The following is a 24,961-nucleotide window of genomic DNA, read 5'->3' as shown; positions in this document are numbered from 1 at the left end:
TACTAAACATTAGGATTCAAGAATTTGAAATCACTCATAGTTTTCCTCAATCCTAGGATAAAATCTTGGCTCTTTTATAGACACTAATAAATACAATCCTGGTTGTTATTCAGAAAGAATTTGGGGGGTTTATGACCAACTAGAAAACATATATCCCAATAAAAGCTATATTAATTGAACAAACAGCGAACACCTAACTAAATACTTCTTTTATGAATTGAATTTGACTAGCAAGGCTACAATTTGCAACTTCCAAAAGATAGGTCAATTGACAAATTCCATGTGGAAAGGGTCTCTGTACGCTATCTTTATCATTGTTGGGTCACCCGGTTTTAGCATAGTGGCTGTCACCTACTAAATGTTCAATAAATATTTGAGAAATAAATGAATGAACAAATGAAGGAAGTAAACCTCCACACATTTTGTTTCCTACAATGCAGCGTTTGCAGAATTGTGCCACATAGAGAAGTTCTGTGCTTCAGCAAGATGGGAAGCATAAGTAAACCTTTTCTTTTACTCATTAAAAGCCCTTCCATATGAATTAAAAAGAGGTAGACTTGACGCACTTTTCAGAAAATTAAGAAACCTGATTAAGAGTTATCATTGTCCCCAGAAGAAATGGCCTCAGTGGTTAAGGTTGTTATGAGGCTCAAATGAGAAAATAGAGTTAATATATATAGAATGTCAAGATCTTCACATGTGTAAATGTTTGTACAATTCTTTAGTTACCTTTCAAAAGTCTCCACGTGCTGACCTTTCCAGCTATTTGATGTCTCCATTATACTTCTGAAAACTTGCAGTGATCTATCACCTCCTCTCCATGCTAAACACTATTCGATTTTTGTTCCTTTTGCCTGGGTCATTGCAATAACTCTTCTCCCTTCTCATTGTTTTCCCTGTCTCTGGCTTCTCCTTTTGGGGTCCATACTTCATAGCATAGAGTAGTGGGGTCCATGGCTTCTGGGTTGGAATGCCCATTCCACGACTTATTAGCTGTTTTATATTGAACCAGTTACATTGCCCTGATTTGTTCTCAGTATTATTATCTATAAAGTGAGAATAATAATATCTACCACATTTGGATTATTATGAAGAGTTAAATAAGATTATCTATATAATAGGCATGATAACCAGCAGATAGTCAGCAAGTGATAAATTCTAATTATTCTGATCCTGATTATTCTACCAGAACATTGTGTCTGAAACTGACACCTGACCCTCACTATCCCTACTTAAAACTTTCAGTGATTTCTAGAAGCCTAAATGGACGTAGTAAAGGATGTAACTTTCCTTGTGGTCTGGCCTCAGCTTCTCTTTGCACCCTCATCACCACTATCCCTACCACTCCCCTTTTTATATTCTGATCGGTTATTTCTGGGTTCAGCTATCCAAGTAGACCACACATAGCCTTTCAAGTCTCTAAGACTTGGCACAGGCTGTTCCCTCCTTCTGGAATACTCCTCCCTCCCCGCTCTGACAAAAATTTTTCGTCGTGTCTGGACACCATTATCTACCTCTCTTTGTAGGGTTAACAAGCCTCCTGTCACTATATAAACTATCTAGAGACATACTAAATTTCCTTATATTTGTGTCCGTCTTCGTGACAGGGAGCCTGTGAATTTCTCTAGGTCGGGAACCCTCTTTAAGTCGTCTCTAAGTTCCAGAATGCCTAGAACATAGTAAATATTTAATATATACCATTAAACAAATGAACAAATTCCTAGCCCAGGGCCTCCCTCCTAACATGTGCTCCATGACATTTACTGAATTGCATTGACTGAATTTAATATAATTCAAACAACTCTTGCTCCTGCAGAACCCCAATCTATTTGCGAACAGAGATTAGACCCTCTGGGTGTTTCACGGTTCTGTTCTGGGCTACTAATGCGAGTTAACACACCGGCAATTTTAAGAAAGAGGTTTTCCTTACCAGAACCAAGAAAAAAGTGGGACTTGCGGCAGATGGCACTAGAAAAAGGATTGCCTGCCCAGAGATGCTGCCTCATCGCTTGTTTCCCTTAAATCTCGTGCCCGGAGAGACAAGAGAGGGGGAGGGAAGAAAAGTGGGGGAGCGAGTGAAAAAGTTGGCTCGCCTCTCCTTCTCCTCCTCCCACAGAGAAGGACTACACTAAGGCAGATGTCCTAGGATGCTTCCTAAAGGGACCTGATTCTTGGAGTCCTGAAATACGTGCTGAGTTTCCTCTGCCCCTTCCCTTCTTCTCTGGCTCTCCTCCATTCACTCCCCCCACCCACCTCGTCCCCCCATCACAGGAACACAGGCATACCCTGGAGACCAGAGAATCGCCCCGCCTCCACACTTTCAGTTCTAAGACCACCGTGACTGCCAACGAAGGATGCCAATCACAAGCAGCCTTAGCCAGATCCCTGGGAGTTGAGTAAAAAAAAAAAAAAAAAAAAATCAGGTTGAGGACAGAAAGGAAATGAACATAGCAACTGCTAATGCTCGAAGAAATCTCAGTATGCAAATGCATACAGGATCCCGAATAAGGAAAGAACAGGATATCTCCGACTCCTCAGAGGACGTGGAACACCACAAACAGGAACTTTAAAGGCATTGAAATCTGTTGCCTGTTCCACTAGGAATATTGTTTGCAAGGCACAAGGTGTCTTTTGGTAGTGAGCACCCTCTGCGCATGCGCAGGTCCTTTCGGGAATTACTGCCCTGCCGCCGACTAAGTTGCATTCCTTGAATCTTCGCAGAAAAGACAATTCTTTAATCAGAGTTAGTAATGTGGACAGTACAAAATCGAGAGAGTTTGGGGCTTCTCTCTTTCCCTGTGATGATTGCCATGGTCTGTTGTGCACACAGGTGAGCTGCCGTTGTTGAACGTCTCTTTTTTTCTTGGTGTTTTTCTTTTTACATGCTTGCTGGATCATGTAGCTTGTTATTTGGGGGTAAGGTGTGCTTGTCTATATTTATGTCTACTCGCAGTTTGTGTTCATTTTGAATACGGTCCCTACTTCTTCCCTTCAGCGCCAATGAGCCCAGCAACATGTCATACGTGAAAGAGACAGTGGACAGATTGCTCAAAGGATATGACATTCGCTTGCGGCCGGACTTTGGAGGTAACGCTTCATCTTTTTTCAACCTGTAACCCATACATATCTAGTTCTCCTTTCCTGTCAAAGATAAATGTCAAAAAAAAAAAAAAAAAAGCATGTGATTTCCGCAAGTGAGCGCTACGCCCTACGCCCTGGACAAACACGCGCGCACACACACACACACACACACGCACACACACACCGGACCCTCAGTCACAGGTGGATGAAACCCCAGGCAGAGCCGACCTTCCCCCCGCCCGACACACCCTCTGCATAGTCACTGCATCACGCGTGTGCCCACACCTGTTTTCCCAGGCTGTCCCCTGCAAGGGGGAGTGGGGGATGGAGGAAGCCCATTCAAAATGTAGTAAGCGCAGGGAAGCCCCCTGGCTCTCCCCATCCTGTCGCCACTCTAAGAATATGTCCATAATGTGTCCCACCTCCCCGCAGGGCCCCCTGTGGACGTAGGGATGCGGATTGATGTCGCCAGCATAGACATGGTCTCCGAAGTGAACATGGTGAGTGGCCTCCCGACGGCCCGCGGCCGGGCTTACGCAGATGTGAAATGGACGGGTCCTCTCGCCCTCTGCGTTTCATTGGCGGTCACTTCGCCCCGGCCCGGGAGTCCCACTCCGCGTGCTCCCCACACTGACACACACTCCCTGTTGCCCCTGGTTTGTATTTTCAACACACACACAGGCTACTGCAGTGTTCCGGAGGAAACGTGCTCGGCACTATTTGGGGAGGGACAGTGACTGTGGCGCTGGAGGATCGGGTGGGGCGGAGTCTGAGCGGTACTTTAGCAGGGTTTCCTTTGGTGTTCCGATGCGGAGGGCACCATCTGCCGGCGGCCGGGCGGCCTGCACTAGGGTCCCCGGACCGTGGCCCGTAGCCGCCTAACCCGGAGTGGTCGCTGAACCCGAGAGCTAGCCCAGGTCCCGCCACCAGGCGCCCGAGCACACAGACACGGTTTCAGAGTGTGCCCTCCTTCTTTCCAGGCTCAGACACACCTTGTGGCAGGAGCAACACGCTGAGACAACAGTCCATGCTGGCTAATACGAAAGTGCTCAAGTCAGCTTCTGGGGAGACTTGTATTGTGTGTGTGTGTGGGGGGGGGGGGGGGGGTTGATGAATTTTTCTTCTAGCATCTTGCAAATTTAAGTTGAAGTAGAATGGCTTTGGCGTTATTGCTTTGCTTTACCCTAGAAACCTAAGGATGCCAGAAAAGCCAGACAATTAAAGGGACAGCGGAGGGGGTGCGGTGCGGTAGTAACATAAAGCGGTCCTTTCAAGAGGTTAAGATTCTTTATTTCCTTTCTTCCTTCTCCCTTTCTGAAGCTGTTGCAAGGTAGATTGAAATCATAGCTGTCATCTTCTCTATTGGCTGTTTCCAACCACGGTGGGGTAGCAGTTTCTAGTGGTTAAGAGTTTCTAACTGTTGCTTCTTGTAAGGCAGGGGGAAAAGCCTGTTGCTTTTCTAGAACCAACCACCCAGGGAACAGCTAGATGTACGTGAGCAAAATGCCATTTTTATTCCATTTGCGAAAAAAATATTGTGGCAGCAGAAATTTAGACAGCCTGAATAATTTAAGGACTAAAACCCTCTGGGATTTTGTCACTCTATAGCTGTAAAGGCTACTGAATCATCATTTTATTTCATTTCATTCCTAGTGTGCCGTTTTATTTCAATATGCTAAGGTTTAAGAATTCTTTCTTTTTTTAGGTTATGTCAGGGAAAAAATAAGTACGTTTGTAATCTATTGAATAGGATTAGGAGAAAAAGTCTATGAATTTTTTATATTTTATAGTTGTAACTTTTCCTGCGTTAAGTAGCTTATTTAAAATAATGTCACTGATGGTTGTATTGGAAAAAGAAAAATAATTTTTAAAAATGAATGCACAGTGAATATTTTCTGACTTGAGAAAGATTTTTAACAGTCTGACATATTTATAATATTCTGTTCATATACATCTCACTACCACAAAGCAACCCAAAACACACTACTTACAAACACTGGGGAATGTAATAACATATGCATATATACAAATCATACCTACTCCATGCCACTGCAACCGGGTAACTTAGATAATAAATTAAAAAGTAGTCTGTATCATGTAGATAAATTATGATAATATTTTCCTTTTCAGTCATTTATTTTGGCACCTTGTAAGTACCCATATAGATAATTTATAAAATGGGAGAAGATTCAGACAGCTCAAAAGGCAAACAGTGCCTTTTCCAGTGGTCCGTTTTCTGTATAAGGTACTATGCTTTTCAGAATTTTTAAAAAGGTATAATTCTGTTGGCTATATTTACAAATAACTTTTGAGTTACAAAGAGAAACTGAATTAAATAGGGAAGTTGCTATTAACCAAGACAACCCCCTAATATGAAAGCTCTCTACAACCAGCTGTTCAACTGAATTCATACACAGCCCAGACAAAAAGGACTGAATTTCACTGCAGTACCACTGGAAAGGGCTCCTAATGATGGAATAATACAGCCTATTTACTTACTGCACCCTGTGTGTATGTGCTTGATTTTTAAAAAAGATTCCCCCACCAGATAAGCCTTTGAAAAATATATCATATTAAAATACGAGTTACCTTTCCACAGTGGTGTTAGAAACATGATGGGAAAATAGAAACCACTAAACAATGAAAAATAATAAACCTTGATTTACTTACTGTTCCTTGTTTTAATAAGAGTTACCAATAAGATCCAAGGTCTATTTTATCTTTCTCATCTATGACAAAGCATTGAGATAAATAGATTGGAAATAAGTCCAATAAAAATGGAAACAAGGAGGAATTTCAAGATTGAGGGCTATCAACATAACCTCAATAGTTCGCCCTCATTAAGAGCATTGTCTACAATATGCTTTGAATTTTAGATAATATAAGTAGGGCTGACATATCAATGGGAAATAAGACTCATTGATTTTTATAGTAAGCGTGTTGCAGTACCCTGATAGGCAGTAAATTTTGAGGTTATTTAAAAGGAAATTTTTACCAAAATTGACAAAAATTAACAATGGACAAAGAATATAATAAAAAATAATTCTAAAGAATATTACTACTAAAATCCATTACTAAAACACTGTTCATTTTTAAATTTTTATTCATTGCCATTACTACCCACCCATTCAATGGCTGGGAAAAATGATATGATAATTGTACATTACATTAATGGGTTTGAGAACTAGGCTCTGTTAATTTTTGTTCTTTTCTTATGCTACCCTAAGTGAAATATAATTCCACATTGGTTTATAGCAGTATCTGTTTTAAAGACTAACATAACAGCAAGTATTTTCTGATTCATGTCCTTCAGGGTATAGAATGTTTTTCCCAAATTAAGAAAATAAAAGAGATCTTTTATGTCAAGAACCTATATGATCAAGAATTGTCAGTTCTGAGCGGTGAATTCTGAGCAATATTCCTCTGAGGAATAATTCTGATGCAGAAAAAACTATACTAAGGAGCAAGACTTTTCTTTTCAGGGATTAATATTATTGATTAAATTAGGAAGGATTTTTCCTCTTGCATCATGGGATATACTATGGAGGTGATAGTGATTATATACTGTTTTTTTCTGAACAATTATCTTAAAAAAGCTACTGTGATTTCCATTTATTGTTATATTAAACCCGTCAAACCTTCCCTTAGTTCCTGCCAAGCCATATACCTACTGTCTGTCTCTCTAGACTAAAGCTGAACAGACGGCAGGTGGGGCAAAAAGAAGACAATAGCCCCCATAAATTGCCTTAGAGTAACCTCTAACATCTGTTAATATAAACCCAGGAAAACACAGATAGGTCTTCTCCTTGAGCAGAAGATTGGGGAAGCATGGTTATTAACTACCTGCAAGCAAGTGGTTGAATTCTCTCATTTCAGATTCCAATAACTAACTCTGTCTTATTAAGGAGGTGCCTTCTGATGATCAAGTCCCGAGCATAAAACTCTCTGTCCCTGACCTAAAGAGCGGTGATTGGTCCAAGTCAGTCCCAGGAGACTTTACATCTCTTGAGTCCTAACCCAAGTAGCCACTCCCAGTAGTAGACAACTAACCATGCATTCATTGTTTCCTTTCTTCCTTCATGCATGGGTGGATGCAATAATGAATGTTCTTCTAGGCATTGCAATTAACAAGGAAAAGAGTAAAAAAAAAAAACAAAAAAACAAACAAACAAAAAAACACCACAAAAGCCTAAAATGAGCCAACTGTGTAAATAATACCTAAAAGAAAAACAAGTATAACTTATCGAATATCCACTGTTGTTAAATTCCACTGGTGTTGCTGTTGTTATTTTAATATTTGATTCCAAAGGATTCTGGCACATCCTGTACTATGTCTAATTACTTGGTCTTGGTGACACAAAACAGTAATCACTTTCAGAATCCCCCCCTGCTCATTTCTTTAAGTCAGTGTTTCTCAGTCTATAATGTGTCCTTGAGTCACTCTGAGATCTTAAAATGTTAAAACGCAAATTTTGAATCAGAGGTCTGGGATGGGGTCTACGTTCTCCATATCCTGAGTGATGCCAGTTGCTGGTGTGTGGACAGCACTCTGAGCAGCAAGGTTGTAGTACATTCTTCTAAGATCTTGCATTATTACGAAATGAACTTTTTTTTCTCTTAAATTTCTCTAAGAATGTTATTATTTCAAGGTTCCAAATTAAGTTTCAAGTTAATTTCTAGATAAACAGGTAGCTATATGCTCAAAGGGAGCGTTAGTTTAGTAATTGATGATAAGCAGCAGGACAAAGGCAAGAGCCTGGATGATGGGGCTTGACCTCACTAATAAGCGGTCCTCCTAACTGTGTCAATACTTATGAGTCAGCCAACCTGAAACTGGCTATGAAAATATTTCCAAGCACAGTAACTCCGACAATACTATCCTGCTGCTTTACAGAACACCAGTGACTTTTCTTTTTTAGAATAGAGAACACTGCAAACTGGTTTTCCCCCCACCGAGGAGATTGCAATCGCTTTGTAAAATAGCCTAAACATACTCTTGTTGATGTCAGGAAATTCTCTGAGGTTATAATAAAATTCCTCTGTAGATAGAGCAGATAGGTCAGTATCACTGAAAGGCAGGAACAGATATCTGCAATTAAATAAAGATATAAATACATTTTTTTCTTATATGAATAATCAACCAGGTCTCACTTTTAGGTGCTGGGTTACAATATTATACCATCTTAAGAAGCCGAGAAAGAAAAAATTTCCCTTTGCCATTCCATTTGGAGATAACAAAAAGATCTTTTTGTACCCTAAGCCCCAACAAAGCAAGCCTATCTAGATTTTTTAAAGTTTGAGTTCACATTTGAAAGCCTGTGTTCTTGGGATTACAAAGCCAGACTGGTTATTAAAGTGTATAATACATGAAAATAAATAGTAATATTTATTGAACACATCCTATGTATGAGGTATGTTTATCAAGTGCTTTATATTACTAGCTCATTTAATCCTAGATTTAAGGATAACAGATTATTATCCTGCATTATAGATGGAGAAATTTAGGTTAGATTAAATAACATGCTCAGAAGGTACAGAACTGTTAAATGGCACAGCCAGAATTTGAAACCAGGCAACCTGACTCCAGCGTCTGGCTCCTATCTGCCAGGCAAGTAAAAGAATATTCCCAGTATTCAGCTTTGCGATCTTGAGTGAGTCATTTGACTTCTCTGGGCCTGAAGTTTCTTCTCTGTAAGATGAAGGTAAATGACACTATTGCTAAACCTCTTTTCAGTTCAAATACTCTATGACATAAACTCAGATCTTTAAAGATTTTGGAGACTGCCAAAATCAAGACTCTACCGCTCCAACTTATCGTCCTGTTAGTGTACAGCTTATTCTATTTTATTCTCCTGTTAGATATGTTAGTCAGCAAGCGTTTATTAAATTCCTACTGAGTGCAAACTATGGTGGTCTCCTGGGAACAACGTAGCAATGATTGTATGTGATCCGGGGCCTCTTGAATCACTGTTTTAATGGGTCATGGCATTCTCATCCATTTTTTTCTAAACATATTCGCAGACAGCAATAAGGTACGTTGGATCAATGGTCTTCAAAATGAGACTCGACTCATCCCTCATTTATATTGCATTGAACATTGGAACCAATAACAAATTGGAAATATTTCTATCTGCTTCTGTCCACTATATTCAAACTGGGAACATTTCACCATAACTGTCAAACTAATACATTTTTCAACACTTAATGTGAAACAGTAGGAAACCATTACTTTCCAGGATCTGGGTATCCCCAAATGATTTACCCAACCCATTTAAAATCTTTCCATCAGGTGGTCTGGGAGCATGTTAAAGCAAAGGTGTTCATCTCAGCTGGACATTACTTGGTATCAATTCTATAAATGTTTGATGCTTTTTGGTTTGGCAGGCCCCCGAAGTCTTGATAGCACCCTCAGAGCACACTTGAATGAAATCTTGTGATCACCAAGGAAGGTAAAGCATTTCAAAAGAAAAACAACAGTAGTGTTTCCAACCGACTTGAGTTTTAACAGTGCAAATGACATTACCGTACTTGAGGATAATAGGAAGATAAATGGATATATGCTTATAGCTGATTAAATATTAGTACAGAGTTTCTCCATGAACTTTTTTAGGGTGCTGAATCCTTTTTTTTTTTTTAATAATACCAGGATCAGGTTTTTGTATTTTAGAGCACTTGTTTTCAGCAGATTGTACATTTCATGAAATCCCTTGACTATCCATTGAAGGAAGTTAATAGTGTGTGGCATATAACAACCTGTTAGTCAGCACTTAACAGAAATGTTCAAGAAAGGGTTTACAATTAATTCCTATCAGTGGTTATAACTTAGAGGAAACGCTGACCACAAGAATGAAAGATGTGTAGGTTTTCTTTTGTAAGCCCAGTTGCCCCATTTTAGAATCTTTATTAGTCCTCATTATTTTTCTGCTAATAGTTTTTTTCTGCTATCCTTCCATTAAGTACCTAACATATTCCCCCTCTTTCAATCCCGGTAAAACTTGTCACCATATTATATATTTAAGATTAAAGGGCATTTTCCCAAGACCGTTCATTCAACTACTCTACTGGTCTCTGTCCTTGTAGAGTTTACAGTCTTTTCAAAAAAATTATTTAAAACCTTATTTGCTGGAATGAAGGGTTTTTTTCCCCCTTGAAAGATTTGGAAACAGTTATAGTTATCCTGGTTTTGGGGTGCTTTGGTTCAACACATACTTAGAGAACAATTCTTATTTTTGATCATGTTTTAAAATGGGTACTAGGGAAGGAAATATGACTAAGCTATGCTACACACCATCAGGTATTTTACAGTATACAAGACAATGTACATATAAATTACTTTTAAATGATGTGCTAGGTGCTATGATGGAGACATGAATGTCCAGGATTCTACGGGAGCATGGAGGGGTGGTTTCTAAGGCATGGTAAAGGGTTACTCCCTGAGAAGAATCTTAAAGAAGTATAGCAGTTAGTACTAAGTATAGGCTGCAAATGAAAAGAAGAATCTTCCAAGCAAAAAGAAGAGCATAAGCATTGGCAGGTGTGCCTGAAAATAGCACAGAGTGTTCCAAGAACCACAGGTAACTCACCCTTATGAGAACGTAAAGGGCATAGGGCAGATTGTCAAGACATAAGCAATACTAAAAGCATGGTGTAGGACAATGTTATTGAATGTTCTCACTTGTGTAAAAAGAAGGCTGTCTATAAACATATGTGTGTGTGTGTGTGTGTGTGTGAGTGTGTGTGTGTATGTATTTATATATATATTTGTATATTCACTGACCATTTCTGGAAGCATACAAAAGAAATGAATGGTTGTCTCTTGGAAGTAGAACTAAGACTAGGAGTATAACCTGAAGGGATACATACTGTACTTCACATGCCCTTTTGAGTTGCTTGATTTATGAAAAATCTTATACATGCTTTATACTTTTGCTTTAAAAAGACACACACACAGAAAGAAATGATGCTGGAATATGTATGCTCAGGAAATGAATACTAATCCTGAAATACAGAAAACCTGCTAAAGGTTTTAACAGGGGCTACGTTTTGCATTTCAAATAGATTATTCTGGAAGTTATGTGAAAGATGAAGCAAAGAAGGCTAAAATTGAGGGCAACATTCCTAGTTAAGAAGCTAAGAGGGTGTTTCAAAGTCCAGATGAGAGACAACAAATACCGAAAGTAGAAGAAGAGTAGCCTTAGGAATGGAAAGTAAAAAAGAAGAAAAGATAATCAAACAGAGGCAAATCAGAGGGATTTTGTAATCGATTAGATGATGGAGGTTGGAGAGGAAATGATCCTAGGATGCCCCACAGGGTTCCATGTTGAGTGATAGGCACATGTGGCACCATCTGCCTGGGGGGAGGGGGGACACAGGAAAAGAAGCCCCAACCATCTTGTTCACCACAGAAGTGGAGATGTTTTCAGAATTAAAAAAAAAAAAAAAAAGCCAGAGCATGTTATTATAAGGTACTTGTGGGGACATGGGGGAGAATATAGGAGATGTGGAACTATCCTGAGAAAGACTAGTTCTTTGGTGAGTCTTCTAATTCTGTTCACATACAAATCAAGTTCTATAGGGAGAAATCCTGGGACATGTAAACGTGGTGGCTGAAAGGAGCTGGGTAGAGATGTAGAGCAAGGGTGCTGGCCAAAGACGAATAGAGCACAGTCAACTTTAATCTCTAGCAATATTGTTCCTTCTCTAGGACGGCCTAGACCCTGATAGAATGTAGAACATGCTTTTCAAATTCCCCCAGGGAAGCGATCTTTGTACTGTTTTAGTTGCCTTTATAAAACCAAATAGGTGGGAAAAAAAGATGTGTGGAGAACTCACTTACACAGCATCTGCTCTCTTCTCTACCACGTCCCTAAAATGATTCAGAGTCCTTCTGGAACATTGTGTTTCCATGTGAAGTCATGTGAAAGCACTGTGAGTTCTTGCAAAAAGTATTTGGTGATGACACGAGACTGGGTATAACGAGCACAAGTGAGGCCAACAGCGTGCCCTGAGAAATGAGGTCGAGCTGCCAGAAAATTCAAAAGTGACTCCCAGGAGCTTTGCTGAAGAACTGAAACATTTGAACCACTTGGTGGGGATGATTTTAAACAAGAATTCAACAGAGCCCTGTCCTTCACAAATGTTCTTCTGGAAACAGGATAGCCATTTAAGCAAAATTGTATTCATATACTGTATTATTTAGTATAGGGAAAGAAGGCAGAGACACAGCTAGAGAAATAGACTCAAATAGAAGAGGGTTCTTAGGTGGTTAATAGCAATCAGCTTTTCCATTCCTCCCCCCACTGAAAAAAAGGTAGGGTTAAGGTGCCTCAGACACAACAGGAAAGCTAGAGGCTAGATGCCTTGCTCTTGTTGCTGAATGGATTAATCAGGGAAGTTGCTAGAAATGAATCCTGCTTTGAATGGGAGGGTTATTTGGGATCCTTCCTGAAAGCGGGGGAATAGATTTGTTGAAAGCTCAGGTTCCCTGCCTACTCTAACCCTCTGTGACTCATGGGGAGATTTTTTTTCTTTTTTTCTATTCTTCTGATCTATTATTTTCAAGGGAATGATATACAATTCTCTAGTCAAGAGGAACAGCTTTGTGGTTTCCATAGAGACATTTCAATGACATTTAGTTGAAATCCTACCTGTGCCTAGAATATTTCTCATGTCAGAGGCCATCATTTCTCCCTCCTACCACTTGCAATCCTTCTCCCACCCAGATGCATCTAGAGCGCCTTTAAAACCCACAGGAAGAAGCTATCTTTCTTCTATGGAGCCTTTTATGTAGCCACAATAGAGAGAATTATGCTGGAGAAAGAGCATATAGGGCATGTAAACAAATCAAGGCTCCAAAAAGGCAAAAGACCCAATATAACATAATGATCATCTTTTAGTCCATATAAGGTTTTTATTGACCTTGTCTTTTCTGCCTGTACTATGTAAGCTCCAGGAAGTTCAGGATTATATTCTTTATGCTCTCTATGTAGTTCCTAGTATATTATAGGAACTTAATAACATTTATTAGGATTATAAAATAATTTTTCTGGTCATAAAGAAGTATTAGTAATAATGGCATTTAAATTTATGAATTCAGAAATTAATAGTTTCTCTGTGAGGTCTACCTTATGCCTTCATCTGTAATTTTCTTTTATGTTGATCATGAATCAGGAGCTGTTTCCATAGAAACAAGTTTATCACATGGCACAGCCAGTTTCACAGACACAAAATTACTTCATGACAAATATCACCGCACACACACACACACTTACATGCACCCACATAAATTTTCATCAGCTTTAAGAAATAATAACTGATTTTCATATTTCAAAATATCATTTCCATACTGGCACCTGGGCTATCAATATTTCTGGAAACATTTAAGAAATTGTTACGGAACAACTTGATTGATGACTATAAAGGGAATGGCATTTAAAAAGAAGGAAAATCAAATTTAACAGGTAGCATATGAAAAGTGTTTCCTCAGCCAATGTGGAGAGGTCTTGAATGAGATAAGTAAAGTTTTAAAAGATAACCAAAGAACTTTATTAAATTTAAAATTATAAGGTCAAAAATATGTCTAATCCAGATATTTATATATATGTTTAATATATGTATTTATAATCTACACCTACCTATCCAGTCATTTTTGCTATAATTACGTCCTTGCTGCTACATAAGTTTGTTTTCAAATGTCAACTTTTGTCTGAAACTTCTAGATCCTCACAGTAATTTGTCATAACCAGTAAGTGTTGAATCAACTACCACATTAAATGGTGTTAAAAGATTCTTTCCAATGACATCATCACCTCTCTGCCCACGCCTCAAATACACACACACACACACACACACACACACACACACACACACACAGAATTCAGAACATCCCAAAGAAACAACTGAGAGAACAAAGTCCCAGATCAAACTGACTGCTGAGTTAAGGCTGATAAGAGGAGACACAGAAGATTCACTAAAAAGCTTAATTGGAACATAATTGAATATATTCAATTTGTGAATACAATATAATAAAAAACTTTTGGCTTAATGTGATGAGAACTGAGTTTTAGAAGTTTTGAAGTTAGAAATTGGAGGGGGGGGCACCTGGGTGGCACAGCGGTTAAGCGTCTGCCTTTGGCTCAGGGTGTGCTCCCGGCGTTACGGGATCGAGTCCCACATCAGGCTCCTCCGCTAGGAGCCTGCTTCTTACTCTCCCACTCCCCCTGCTTGTGTTCCCTCTCTCGCTGGCTGTCTCTAACAACAAATAAATAAAATCTTTAAAAAAAAAAAATTGGAGGAGAAAGACTGGTTGAAAGATTTGGAGAGTAGAAAGTACTCACAAAACTGGAAAATCATATTTAGTTCTTGGCGGGTTATTGGTGGATCTCTCCAACATCTATGTAACACCAGTTTGGGAGACACCCCTGTGAGCTATGTTGTCATGAATTTGGAAGGGAATTTCATAACCAGAGTCTCTGCAACTGTGGTGGGATAGGTATCACAGATGACACTTGCCCTATTGTGTTCAAGATCACTGTCCTAGAACATAAGCATCTCTTGATGAGCTATGTTTTTGCATAGTCACCAGGCAGCTTTTCCATGTTTTAAAGGATTTGCACCTTGGTTCTGCAAAATGGAAAGAGAGAGGTGAATCCAAACTCAGACAAAGCAATGGCTATTATTCTTTTCCAATAGTGTTCAATCTCACTGAGCTGAGGTTTGTTTTTGAATCAAAATATGGGATTCTGTTGATATGTAGGTAGGGAGGACCAGCTTAAAATGCTATCATTAGATCCAGATACCCTCATTTTTAATTCCTGCTGAATTGCAAATAACCCTGAGAGAAGCAACAATAATGCTAGTTTTTACTTCCTGTACATACACCAGAGTGTGAAAGAATGGTTGAGTGAAAGAACAGATTTGCTTAAGAGACAATTAGAAAAGGATACAAAGAGAGGGAGGAAACAGTTATTTCATACTTTTCTCCAGAATCGGCAGTTTCCTGACTTTGGGAGCCGATAGGAAACAGCTAGAAAAAGTGGCTGAGGTGTGCTGAGACAGCATTTGTGTTGTCCACACTGATCCTCTGCACTCAAAATGCGTGTTGCTTGATCGGACAGCAATGCCCAATATTTTGTAACCTGAGATGTGAAATCAACAAATTCACCTCTGTTCTCTGGGGGTGTACCATCCATACTGATGGGCAAGGTGATGATAACATGTACTGTTTTCATTACAAGATAATATCTTGTAGTTTTAATAACTTTGTAGACAATGAATCTTATAGTTAAAATCGGTGCCTAGTGGGCAGCATACTGGCAACTTTTTAAGTCCAGACACTCCCCATCTGGCGTATATAATTTTGGTTTTTCTCCTGAAGTACATTCCCCTTGAATGTGCTTCTGTCAAGTTATATTTGAATAATTTTAAATCACTTTAAAATGTCAGGATGATCTTGTATCCTAATTTATACTCTCAAGCATAAATCTTATGACTTAAGCCCTTTGATACTCAGTTCCATGTAAAATGGAAATAATAATTTCTGCTCTACCTATTTCAGAGAGCTGTGAGAATTGAGAGAGATAAATCATATACAAATACATGCTCCGTATATGTGGTGTATAAATAGTAAATTACTATATAAATATTAAGTGCTGTTATTTTTATTATTTTACCATTATCTCCAATGCTTGTCATGAATTTCTCCCTCTTTAATGCCAGGACATCAGGAGTAACACAAATCCACATCATGCATAATCAAATGTAATAATACTTTTGTTTAATATTGGGATTTCCCTCGTGCAGTTGGAATTTATATTACTTCTAAGTGTGAAACTATTCTGTGAGATCTGAGAGAAAGAAATGGAAAAATTGTGTCCACTTTCTCTTCACTCTCACTCTAAGACTTCTCAAACTTAAAGTTTCAATCTGTGTATGGTCTTCCCATGCCTCTCTAAATTTCATATTTTGTGTTACTCCCTGGTATGTGTAAGAAATAGGATGTATGGTTTTCCATGGGCTTAGCCAAGGGATTAGGGCTCTGGAGTTGACTTCTTTAAATATAGCCCCTCCACCTACAGACTCTGTTACCTTGGCATTAACTCTACAGTAATCACATAATTTATTGTCTAAACATGCACTTTTGAGAATAAAAGGGAACACTATTAATATTATTGGGACAGGAACTGTAAACCAACATTCTCCTGAGAAAGCCAAGGTTTGTAATCATTCTATGATTCAAAGCCTGAATTTTTTCATTTTTAAAATGGGGATAAATGATATTTTCTTCTTTGGTCGTTAAAGACAAACTGAGATAATGTGTTGCCTGGCCTGGGGAAAATATTGGTTATTTTTAAACTGATGCTTCTTCTTCCTTATTGGGCACTTACTGTGTACCTGTGCTTTATATGTCAACATCAACAATAGAATTAGGTAGAGTGGATGAGATAACCTAATAAGAGTTTTTATAGGAAAGTTTGAGATAATCAAATAAAAACATATATCAGCTCACTTTTGCTTACCAAGAGCTTCATAAGAGCTAAGAATTGTCAAAGGTTATTGAAAATTTTAGGATTTACTTTATTCCTTCAAGGAACAGCCAAGAATCTCACTGAGAAGGTAAACTGAGAAATGGTAACTGTCTTCATGAGGTCATAGATGACCATAAGTAATACTGAAAAAAAAAAAGGGCCCTGAAGATGAGATCACAACTCAGGATATCACAGAGAAAATGCAACCACACTGAGATGTTCAATATGAGATAATCTAGGTAGGAAAGTAACGGATATTCCAGGCAAGGAAAATAGAACTAAGAAGATGTAGAGATAAGATTACCAAGAGTACACAGAAAGAGAGAATTCATTAATAACATTTGAATTTTAAGGCTTGGAAAATCATTCTTGAATCTTAATAAAGAAAATTAATACTTATTAACATTTCTACAAAGCACCATTCTAAATATTTTTCAATTATTAATTCACTTAATCCAGAATGCAACCATACAAAGTATGTATCATTATTACTTATATTTTATGGGTAAGGAAACAGAGACATAGAAAAATTAAGTAACTTGCCCAAGGTTACACAACTAGTAAGTGACAGAGTTGTGATTTGCACCCAGGTCTGTGATTTGTATGCAGATCTAAAGATTTGCCTTTAGGGTCTATGCGTGGTAGTTAGGTCACTAAATCAGCTAGATCATAAAACATCATTATTTCTAATAGTGTTTAAACATAGGTTTCAAAGATTAGGAAACATGATTAATAGTTAGCAAAATGTGTCCTACAATGAAATGCATTAGCAATTGACATTACTTAGCTCAGAGTTACACTGTGTAAAGATTAAGGAGTAGCTTGATTAGCATCTTCAGGCTATGAAAATGTTTAATCCATTCACTGATTTAAATCACATTGGACTATTTCATGCAAGGTGTCACTTAAAGTGCTGTGTAAGGTACTTACTGGAAATAGAAAGAGAAAATGGATTTGATGCTGCCTCTGAAAGAACTCAACTTGAAAAAAGAAGCAAAGTTTAGATTGGACATAAGGAAGAACATCTTGACTGTAATGAGTGAGAAGATGCTGGGAGGAGCTATGAAGAGTATCTGGGAAGTGTCCATCCTTAGAAAGCCTCAGAACAAGAAAAGATAATTATATCTGTCCCAGTTGGCTTATATGGCTCTTCTGTCTGAAGGCAAGAGGGTGAACAAGAAAGAGCGTTTCTCTAAGACCCTTCCTGATTGAGAAATTTGAACTTTTAAGATTTTTACTTGATACCTACAAATAATCCATTGTAAGATCTTCAGAAATCCCCACATTTTGATTACCTTTATAGTGTATATAGTTAAGAGGATTACAACCATACACTCAGAGGCAGTGACAGAGCACTTGGATGGAATGTCATTAATTCGGTGGCTCTTTCTGGAACAACTAAATTATTGACCTTAAAATGCACACTACTCAAACTTATATCTTAGAGGAAGTTGCCATGTCACTAACCTTCAGGGTAGTTAATGAAGAAGAGATGCAGGAGATATTAAATCCTCAAATGCCAAGGGTTTCCTTTAATGAGAGCTTCTTAAAGGTAGTGCCTTATAAGTGCCTTCTGCACAGGGCAGGCTGGATAAAATTATGTTGAATTAATTGAAATATAATGCATTGAATTCAAGTCTGTGTATATATTATATCGGTATTTAGTCCAGGAAAAAAAAAGGACAACACTTAATGTTAAGAATAGAAAGTTTTTAAAATATAATGAATACGTACTGTGTATTGGGTATTAGAATAAGTATTTGAAATCAGTTTTTACAAGAGCCACCCAAGATGGGACAATTTAATAGCCCTCTTTTATAGATAAAGAACTGAGACTAGGAAGGTTCCCGGACATTTGTGAAGCCTGTTTGACTTCAGAGCCATACATCTAACCCCCTAATTTGGGTTCTGGGACCCAAATCCAATATGTGTATATTGGGGCGGGGGAGGATTCTCCCCACACACAACAAACAATTGTCTGGGAACTAGCTGGGTGTCCTACAGTTCGACTCAATGTCGACACTATCTACCCAGAGATAGCGTCAGGTTCTCCAGGTTAAGGGCTCTGTCCTACAAGACTGTCCCCTGCTTCCGATTGCAGTCGCAAAGCCCGGTTGTTCTCTGTACTTCTGACTGACTGGCATTAAATCAGAGGTTCCCATGACTTCTCCATGGCTTTGATTACTTTTTGCTATGTGGCTGAGAGAACTCAGAGAAACATTTTATTTAGTAGATGACCAGTTTATTGTAAAAGGATGTAACGCAGGAGCAGCCAGATGAAAGAGATGCATAAGACAAGGTATGAGAAAAAGGTGCCAGTCTTCCATGTCCTCTCCAGGAATGATATTGTCCCAGCACCTCCAATGTGTTCATCAACCTGGAAGCTCTTCCAACTCCATCCAAGGAGCTCTGTGGCAGAAAACAGGGTGGGGTAGGGGGCAAAGACCAAATGCGTATTTCTTATTCTAAACCACAATATCACACCCCCCTTCTCATTTTATCCAGCAATCAATCTTTCCATTTTAGAGTTCACTCTAGCCTGAATTGTGTTATTAAAGACAGATCTTTTATTTCTCTACATGAAGGGTCAGGTGGAATCCCACTCAAAAAGGATCAAGTTTTCAATTTCAGGCCTCAAAATAAACACAAGCATGGGAGTAGTTGGTGTTCCTGCTCCAGTTCTGCAGGATTACAGATCTTTCTTGACTCAACGATGGAGTTACATCCCGATAGACCCATGGTAAATTGAAAATATCCTTAGTCGAAAATGTATGTAATATCCCCAACCTACTGGACATCGTAGCTTAGCATAGTGTATCTTACATGTCTCAGAACTCTCACATTAGCCTACAATTGGGCAAAATCATCTAACGCAAAGTCTATTTTATAAGACAGCGTTGAGTTCTCGTGTAATTGATTGAATACTGTCCTGACGGCGAGAAACAGAAAGGCTGTCTGGGTACAGGACGGTACTCAGGTTAGTGCTTGTTTCCGCTCCCACCTGATCTTCTGGCTGACTAGTAGCCAGGCTGCGGTTGCCGCTGCAGCCCAGTATCGCGAGAGCAGCCTCGCGAGAGTATCACGGGGCGGTCACTAGCCCAGGAAAATGTACGTGTTCGAGATTCCAAGCGTGGTTCCTACCAGAATGCCTATGGCTTTGACACCCTCCTAAAGTCAAAAAATCGTAAGTAGAGCCATCATAAGTGGGAAACTGTCTGTATTTCCCCGGACAGAGCTTTACCTCTTAATCTTTTCATGTTCGGAGACTTTAAAAAATGACTCTCACCGGAGGAGAGCGTTGTTTGGTGGGAGCCCAGGTTCTTGTTTCTCCCTTCATTGACGTGCTTGTCATGGTCCATAAAACAGGCAACACAATGTTTTTCCTGTCAGGTTTGCTTACAAGGGTGATTTCTTTGTTTGAGGCCAAGACGAAGACCCAGAAAATCTAAAATCTGTTATTTTTCAATTCACGAGATTTCCTGCCAGTGGAAAGAAAAAATTGCAGGCATCAACAACAGAAGGGGGGAACCATGCCAACTGTTTCTTGGTGGGGAGACTAGGGAAGCTAATTAGACGACCCATTTCTGGGTAGAGAAGACAGAAAAGGCTCAGGTATATTTAGCTCTTCTTAGTTTTCCCACTGACACTGAGAGAGAAATCAAACAGGAATATGTAAAGGTCAGATCATTTCATCACTGTCCTTTCAGAAATGGGAAATTACATTATGAAATGCAGATGGCATCTTGAGGTTAAAATAGCAAGTTATTATTACCACACAGCTTACAGGAGATATTTTTCATTTTTCTTCCTCATGGAGGAATATACATTCAAAATACACTTATTTTAAAAATTAAATACATATATTAAAAAATGTAAAAACCTCTGCTTCTTTTGGCTTAATCCAAATGATGGTAATGGAAATATAACAATCACTTAGCTTACTTCTACGGAAATAAAAACCAAAAGGATTTACTGCAGAGCAGTATATTTATAAAGTAGAAGACAGTCACGGAACACAGTTTAGGGAAAAACAACTTGCTTGAAATAAACTGTTGTTTCTGTATTTCAAAAATGCAGAGTTAGGCTCTTCAAGAGACCACTAAATTCTGCTGAAGCCATTACAGGCTTTCACGTTTACTTTTTTTGGTACTAAATAAGGCATAGTACTGCTACTCACGGACGTAGATCTTGCTGTATTTGTTCATTCCTCACAGCTGAAGAATAATGTGAGCTCTTATGTCTCAGTGGGGAGTTTAGCAAGGACATGCTTAACTAGGCATGTGTTTTCACTGCAGATTGCAGTGTCCCACCTAGGTTCAGGCACACACGGATCAGGTCAAGTCAGAACTTTATTACCTTTGCTTCAAGGATATTGCTGAGTTCCTTGGGTTGGAGGGTGGGTGCAGCACAAAGTAGGCTTCAAAAAAAGTTATAATTTTAGGCATAATGCATTGGGGGTTTATTGAGGTATGAAAATAGGTAATTTCAGACTAACTTCCATAATTGACATCATAAGACCAGTACATTATTTTATAACTTTAAATTCCTTTAACTTCTGATTTTATTGGAGAGTTACTAGAAAAGAAACACCCATGTATGTATGTATGTGTGTGTGTGTGTGTGTGTATTTAAAAGATTGCAGCTAGAAGTTCCAAAGAAGGTTTTATTTTTAGTATTTTGGGGAAATTTCAGATACAAAGGGGAAAATAAAGGCCAGGGCAAAAGGTTCAGGGAAACAAAGAATTATTTCAATAGAGTTTATAGATACCTGCCCATCGTTTTTGTTGAACAGCTACTTTGCAAATGGCTTGCTATAAGCTGACATTCAGCACTGGGAGAAGGACTGTTTTCCCTCAAATTGCCTCTTTTGCATTGAGAAGCAAATTAACAACAAATGTTCAGTTCCATCTCCTGACTCCTCACATTTTTCCCTCCTCACTCTACATGAATGGAAAGAAAAACTTCAATCCCAAACTCAATTTCAGCATCATTGACCATTCCTTTCTTTTCTTCCATCTTTCCTTCCCTACCCTGCTCTTTTCCCCTGTGTTTCCTTAATTTGGTAATTAATGGAGACTCATCTGACCACCATCTGTTCTGGAAAAGCAGCATGGTGAAAAACGTATGGGTTGTTATTTGGCCCACCCTGGGTTCTGGCTCTGTCTTTGTGAGTGCTCTGCTAATTTCCTTGTTCTGTGTGTTGAGGCAAAGAAAAAAATGCCATTCAGACTTACTGAGTCTGCTTCTTCTTTCCCAGGCTGGGAGGCACAGTAGGAAGATACATCTTTGGGTTGCCCCTTCTGCTTGCTGAGAAAAGCAGGGAGAAAGGAAGAGAATATTGGGATTTCAAAGGCTCTACCAGTTATTCTGTGGTGCTAAAGGGCACGCCCCAGAATAGCTGGCCCTTTGTGTAGAGGAAATGTTAGTGAGCTTTTGGGAATACAAAATCTGTCTAGAGGTAAGAAGGGGAGAAGAGCTAAAATTCTCCGAGTTATAATACAAGAGGGGTTGAGGGCAGAATAGGAAATGGAGGACGGGGGTGAAAAGGAAGATTGGAGACAAAAAGAGCTGTGAAACTAGACAAGAAGTTAAAATTCTCAGCAAATAATTCCCAGTGCCAGAGTGGCTAAAGGACTTGAAAACAGGGATTTTATTATTTGATGTTATGTTATTTTTCATTGTTGTGATATAAACCACCATTGCTTCTCTAGTTTTTTTTTTTTTTTTTCAAAAAAGTCTGTGATTTTACAAATGCTTTTTATTCAAATGGTTTTGAGGAGCTGAGTTCCATTATCTGGGTCAGCGTGGAATACAGGGAAGAGAACAGCCATGTACTTAAGACCAGAATGATAATAAGAATTCAGAAGAAACAGGAAATCAGAGCCAGAGGTGACCGTGACATGTCTGGACAGGCACAAAAATCCCAGGGAAAACACTGGAATTTTAATAGGACATGATGAAGGGCTTGGGTTAATTGATTTCAGTCTCAGAGGATGCTAGTTGACATCTGGTTATGTATAAAATGTTATTAAAGCCACCATATAGGAAGCAGAAAACCTGGTGCCTAGTAAGTGCTGAATAAACTTGGGTCCCTTTCATTTCACAGAAATAAAAATGGAGGCACCATGCCACAGTAGGAAAGGAATATGGGAAGACTTGAATTGAGTACACAGAAAGATAACAGCATGGCAGTAAGGCATGATCATTGTTTTCTTCCCTGATTTCCTACCGGACCTCCCATGGAGGCTGTAAACTCATGGGTGTATACTGATGTGCATGTTCAGACGTGGGCTGAAAGTGTGGGGAGAGGACTTTCTGGTAATTCAGTCCCTGTAACGCATGCACAATTGCTTAAAAGCATATGGACCACCAGCTTAACGGTGTTTTGCACACAGACTCAGAAGCATGAAGCTACCATATCCAGTCTGGCTTTAGACCCACAGTTTATGCTGTAGCCCTTTAAATACTGAAGGTGGTGAAGCCCAAGAATTCTGAACCAGTGCTTTAAACTCATCAGAGGTGTGTGTCCTGTTTCTAGCCTCTTGCTGGCTCTGCTGATCTTTCTGTTTGTACCCCATGCTTTCTAACTTTCTGTTCATTTCTCTCATTTCTGTCCCTGACTTTATCTTAATTATGATTCTTCCTGTCAGTGTTATCTATTCCTTTGGATTAGCTTTCAAAACATTCGGTGGACTTAAATACCATGTGATTTAAACCATCTATCCCTGTGGAAACAGATGGCAGCTGCCCTGTGCCACCTTTGTTCCTGAGTGTTGAGGCCCCTAGCTGGGCATACTCTATTTGGCAAGCTTGAGGTTAAAACGATGGTGTAGTCCATAAGAGGATAGGCATGTCGACAGGAAGATTCATAATGTTAGTGTTAAGGTAGATGCACGGAGGTAAATGAGAGAACCAGACAGAACACTTCCGTATGTGAACTGAGCTGAGATGCCCAGAGGAGTGAGGAGAGAGAGAAAAGGGGAGAGAGAGAGAGACAGCTGAGACTAGAGTGAACTTAGTGGGTATAGTTAACCGGTGGAAATCAGAGAAGAAATTCAAACATGAGAAAAAAGAGAGGAGTAGGAGGGACCTATTGCAGGTTGGGCTTTTCTGTTTATCAGGATGTATTGGAGAATGCTCTCAGGAACAACTGCTGTGGGGGTGGGAGAGCACCAACACTGGGCAAGGAGGAGGGGAAACTTTGGACTTTGGTAGTACACGATGAAGTGAAATTGAATCCAGATGTAGTTGCTACAAATGCATAACTAGCCCCAAGGGAAAATCTGGCACTAGAATGACACTTCAGAGTTATCTGAAATCGAGGCATGTGGCCTGGGTCTTTACACTCCCACCCCATTCCCGACATCAGCAGCTATGTGACATGGGCTATCCCTGGAAAGGAAATGTGAGTGACTGTGATAGGAACATTCTCCAGCCCTGGAGAGGGACTCAGCTGAAAGACATCAGCCACCACTCCCAGCAGCTGGAGGAATGAGTGTTTCGATCCTGATAGTGCTGTGAGATATGGGCTGGGAATCATAGCTTCTCCTTCACACCCCTAGAGTCAGAACACAGCTAAAAATGCTGACCTAGATTGAATTTCCCTGAGAAGCTCTATTGAATTTAGTCTTGCAGTATCCACACGGATTGTGTCATGTGCATCGGTCTTGCCTCTCACTAAAGTCTAAACTCATTGAGTATCAGTATCTCACGTCCTATATTTTTCTGTCTTGATAATTCCTTTAACAGATTAATTGGCCAAATCAAAAAATGAACAGAAAAACCAGCCCATTGCCTGTGGTAATATGATACCAAAATATTAAAAACTCTTTTCTCCATATTTTGAGAAGATATAAATGATCTCTCATTTACCAAGTTTTTTTCTTTCCTATCATGCATGCATATAAATGGCTCCTGACTGAACCGGTTATAATGCTCTGTAGCAGTTACTGGCAGCTCTTTGTCTTAAAAACTCAGAAGAAAAGACAAGGGAGACCAGGAGAATATGAAAGTGAGAATCTGTGTACTTCAGTGGAAAGAACACTTGACCAGGATCTGAAGACCAGCTTCTGCGTCTTGCTGTCCTGTTGCTTATCACATGATCTTGAGAAAATCAACTGAAGTCTCTGAGACTCTCTTCTGTCCTCCTGTAGTGATTAGGCACCATGTTTCTGCTTTACCTTCATGAGGTAGCAGTGGGTGTTGGGCTGAAGGACTGTGATGAGGATCAACAGATAATGATTGCCTAATATGTTTGAAGTCTAAAAAGCACTTCAATAGTAGTTTTATTATTATTATTAGTTTATATTTGGGGTTTCTAAAATTTTTAATTTCACAGGTTATACTGTACATAG

General features: G+C 39.2%; 1 protein-coding gene across 2 annotated transcripts in view; it reads left to right on the top strand.

Annotated features, from left to right (window-relative positions):
• Positions 1-2,403: 2,403 nt before the first annotated feature.
• The window catches only part of GABRB1 (gamma-aminobutyric acid type A receptor subunit beta1), a 359,381-nt gene continuing 336,823 nt past the window's right edge, over positions 2,404-24,961 (top strand). For both annotated transcript variants that reach the window (XM_008701447.2, XM_008701446.2), the window contains exons 1-3: positions 2,404-2,830; positions 2,996-3,087; positions 3,514-3,581. In XM_008701447.2, coding sequence (XP_008699669.2) covers positions 2,751-2,830; positions 2,996-3,087; positions 3,514-3,581 — 240 coding nt within the window. In that variant the 5' untranslated portion in view covers positions 2,404-2,750. The remainder of the gene's footprint in view (positions 2,831-2,995; positions 3,088-3,513; positions 3,582-24,961) is intronic.

Source organism: Ursus maritimus, unplaced genomic scaffold, assembly GCF_017311325.1.
Source record: "Ursus maritimus isolate PB19 unplaced genomic scaffold, ASM1731132v1 scaffold_8, whole genome shotgun sequence".
In the NCBI taxonomy this organism is placed as follows: Eukaryota; Metazoa; Chordata; class Mammalia; order Carnivora; family Ursidae; genus Ursus; species Ursus maritimus.
Note: the sequence above shows the minus strand (reverse complement) of the source record. Positions and strands in the feature narration are given on the sequence as shown.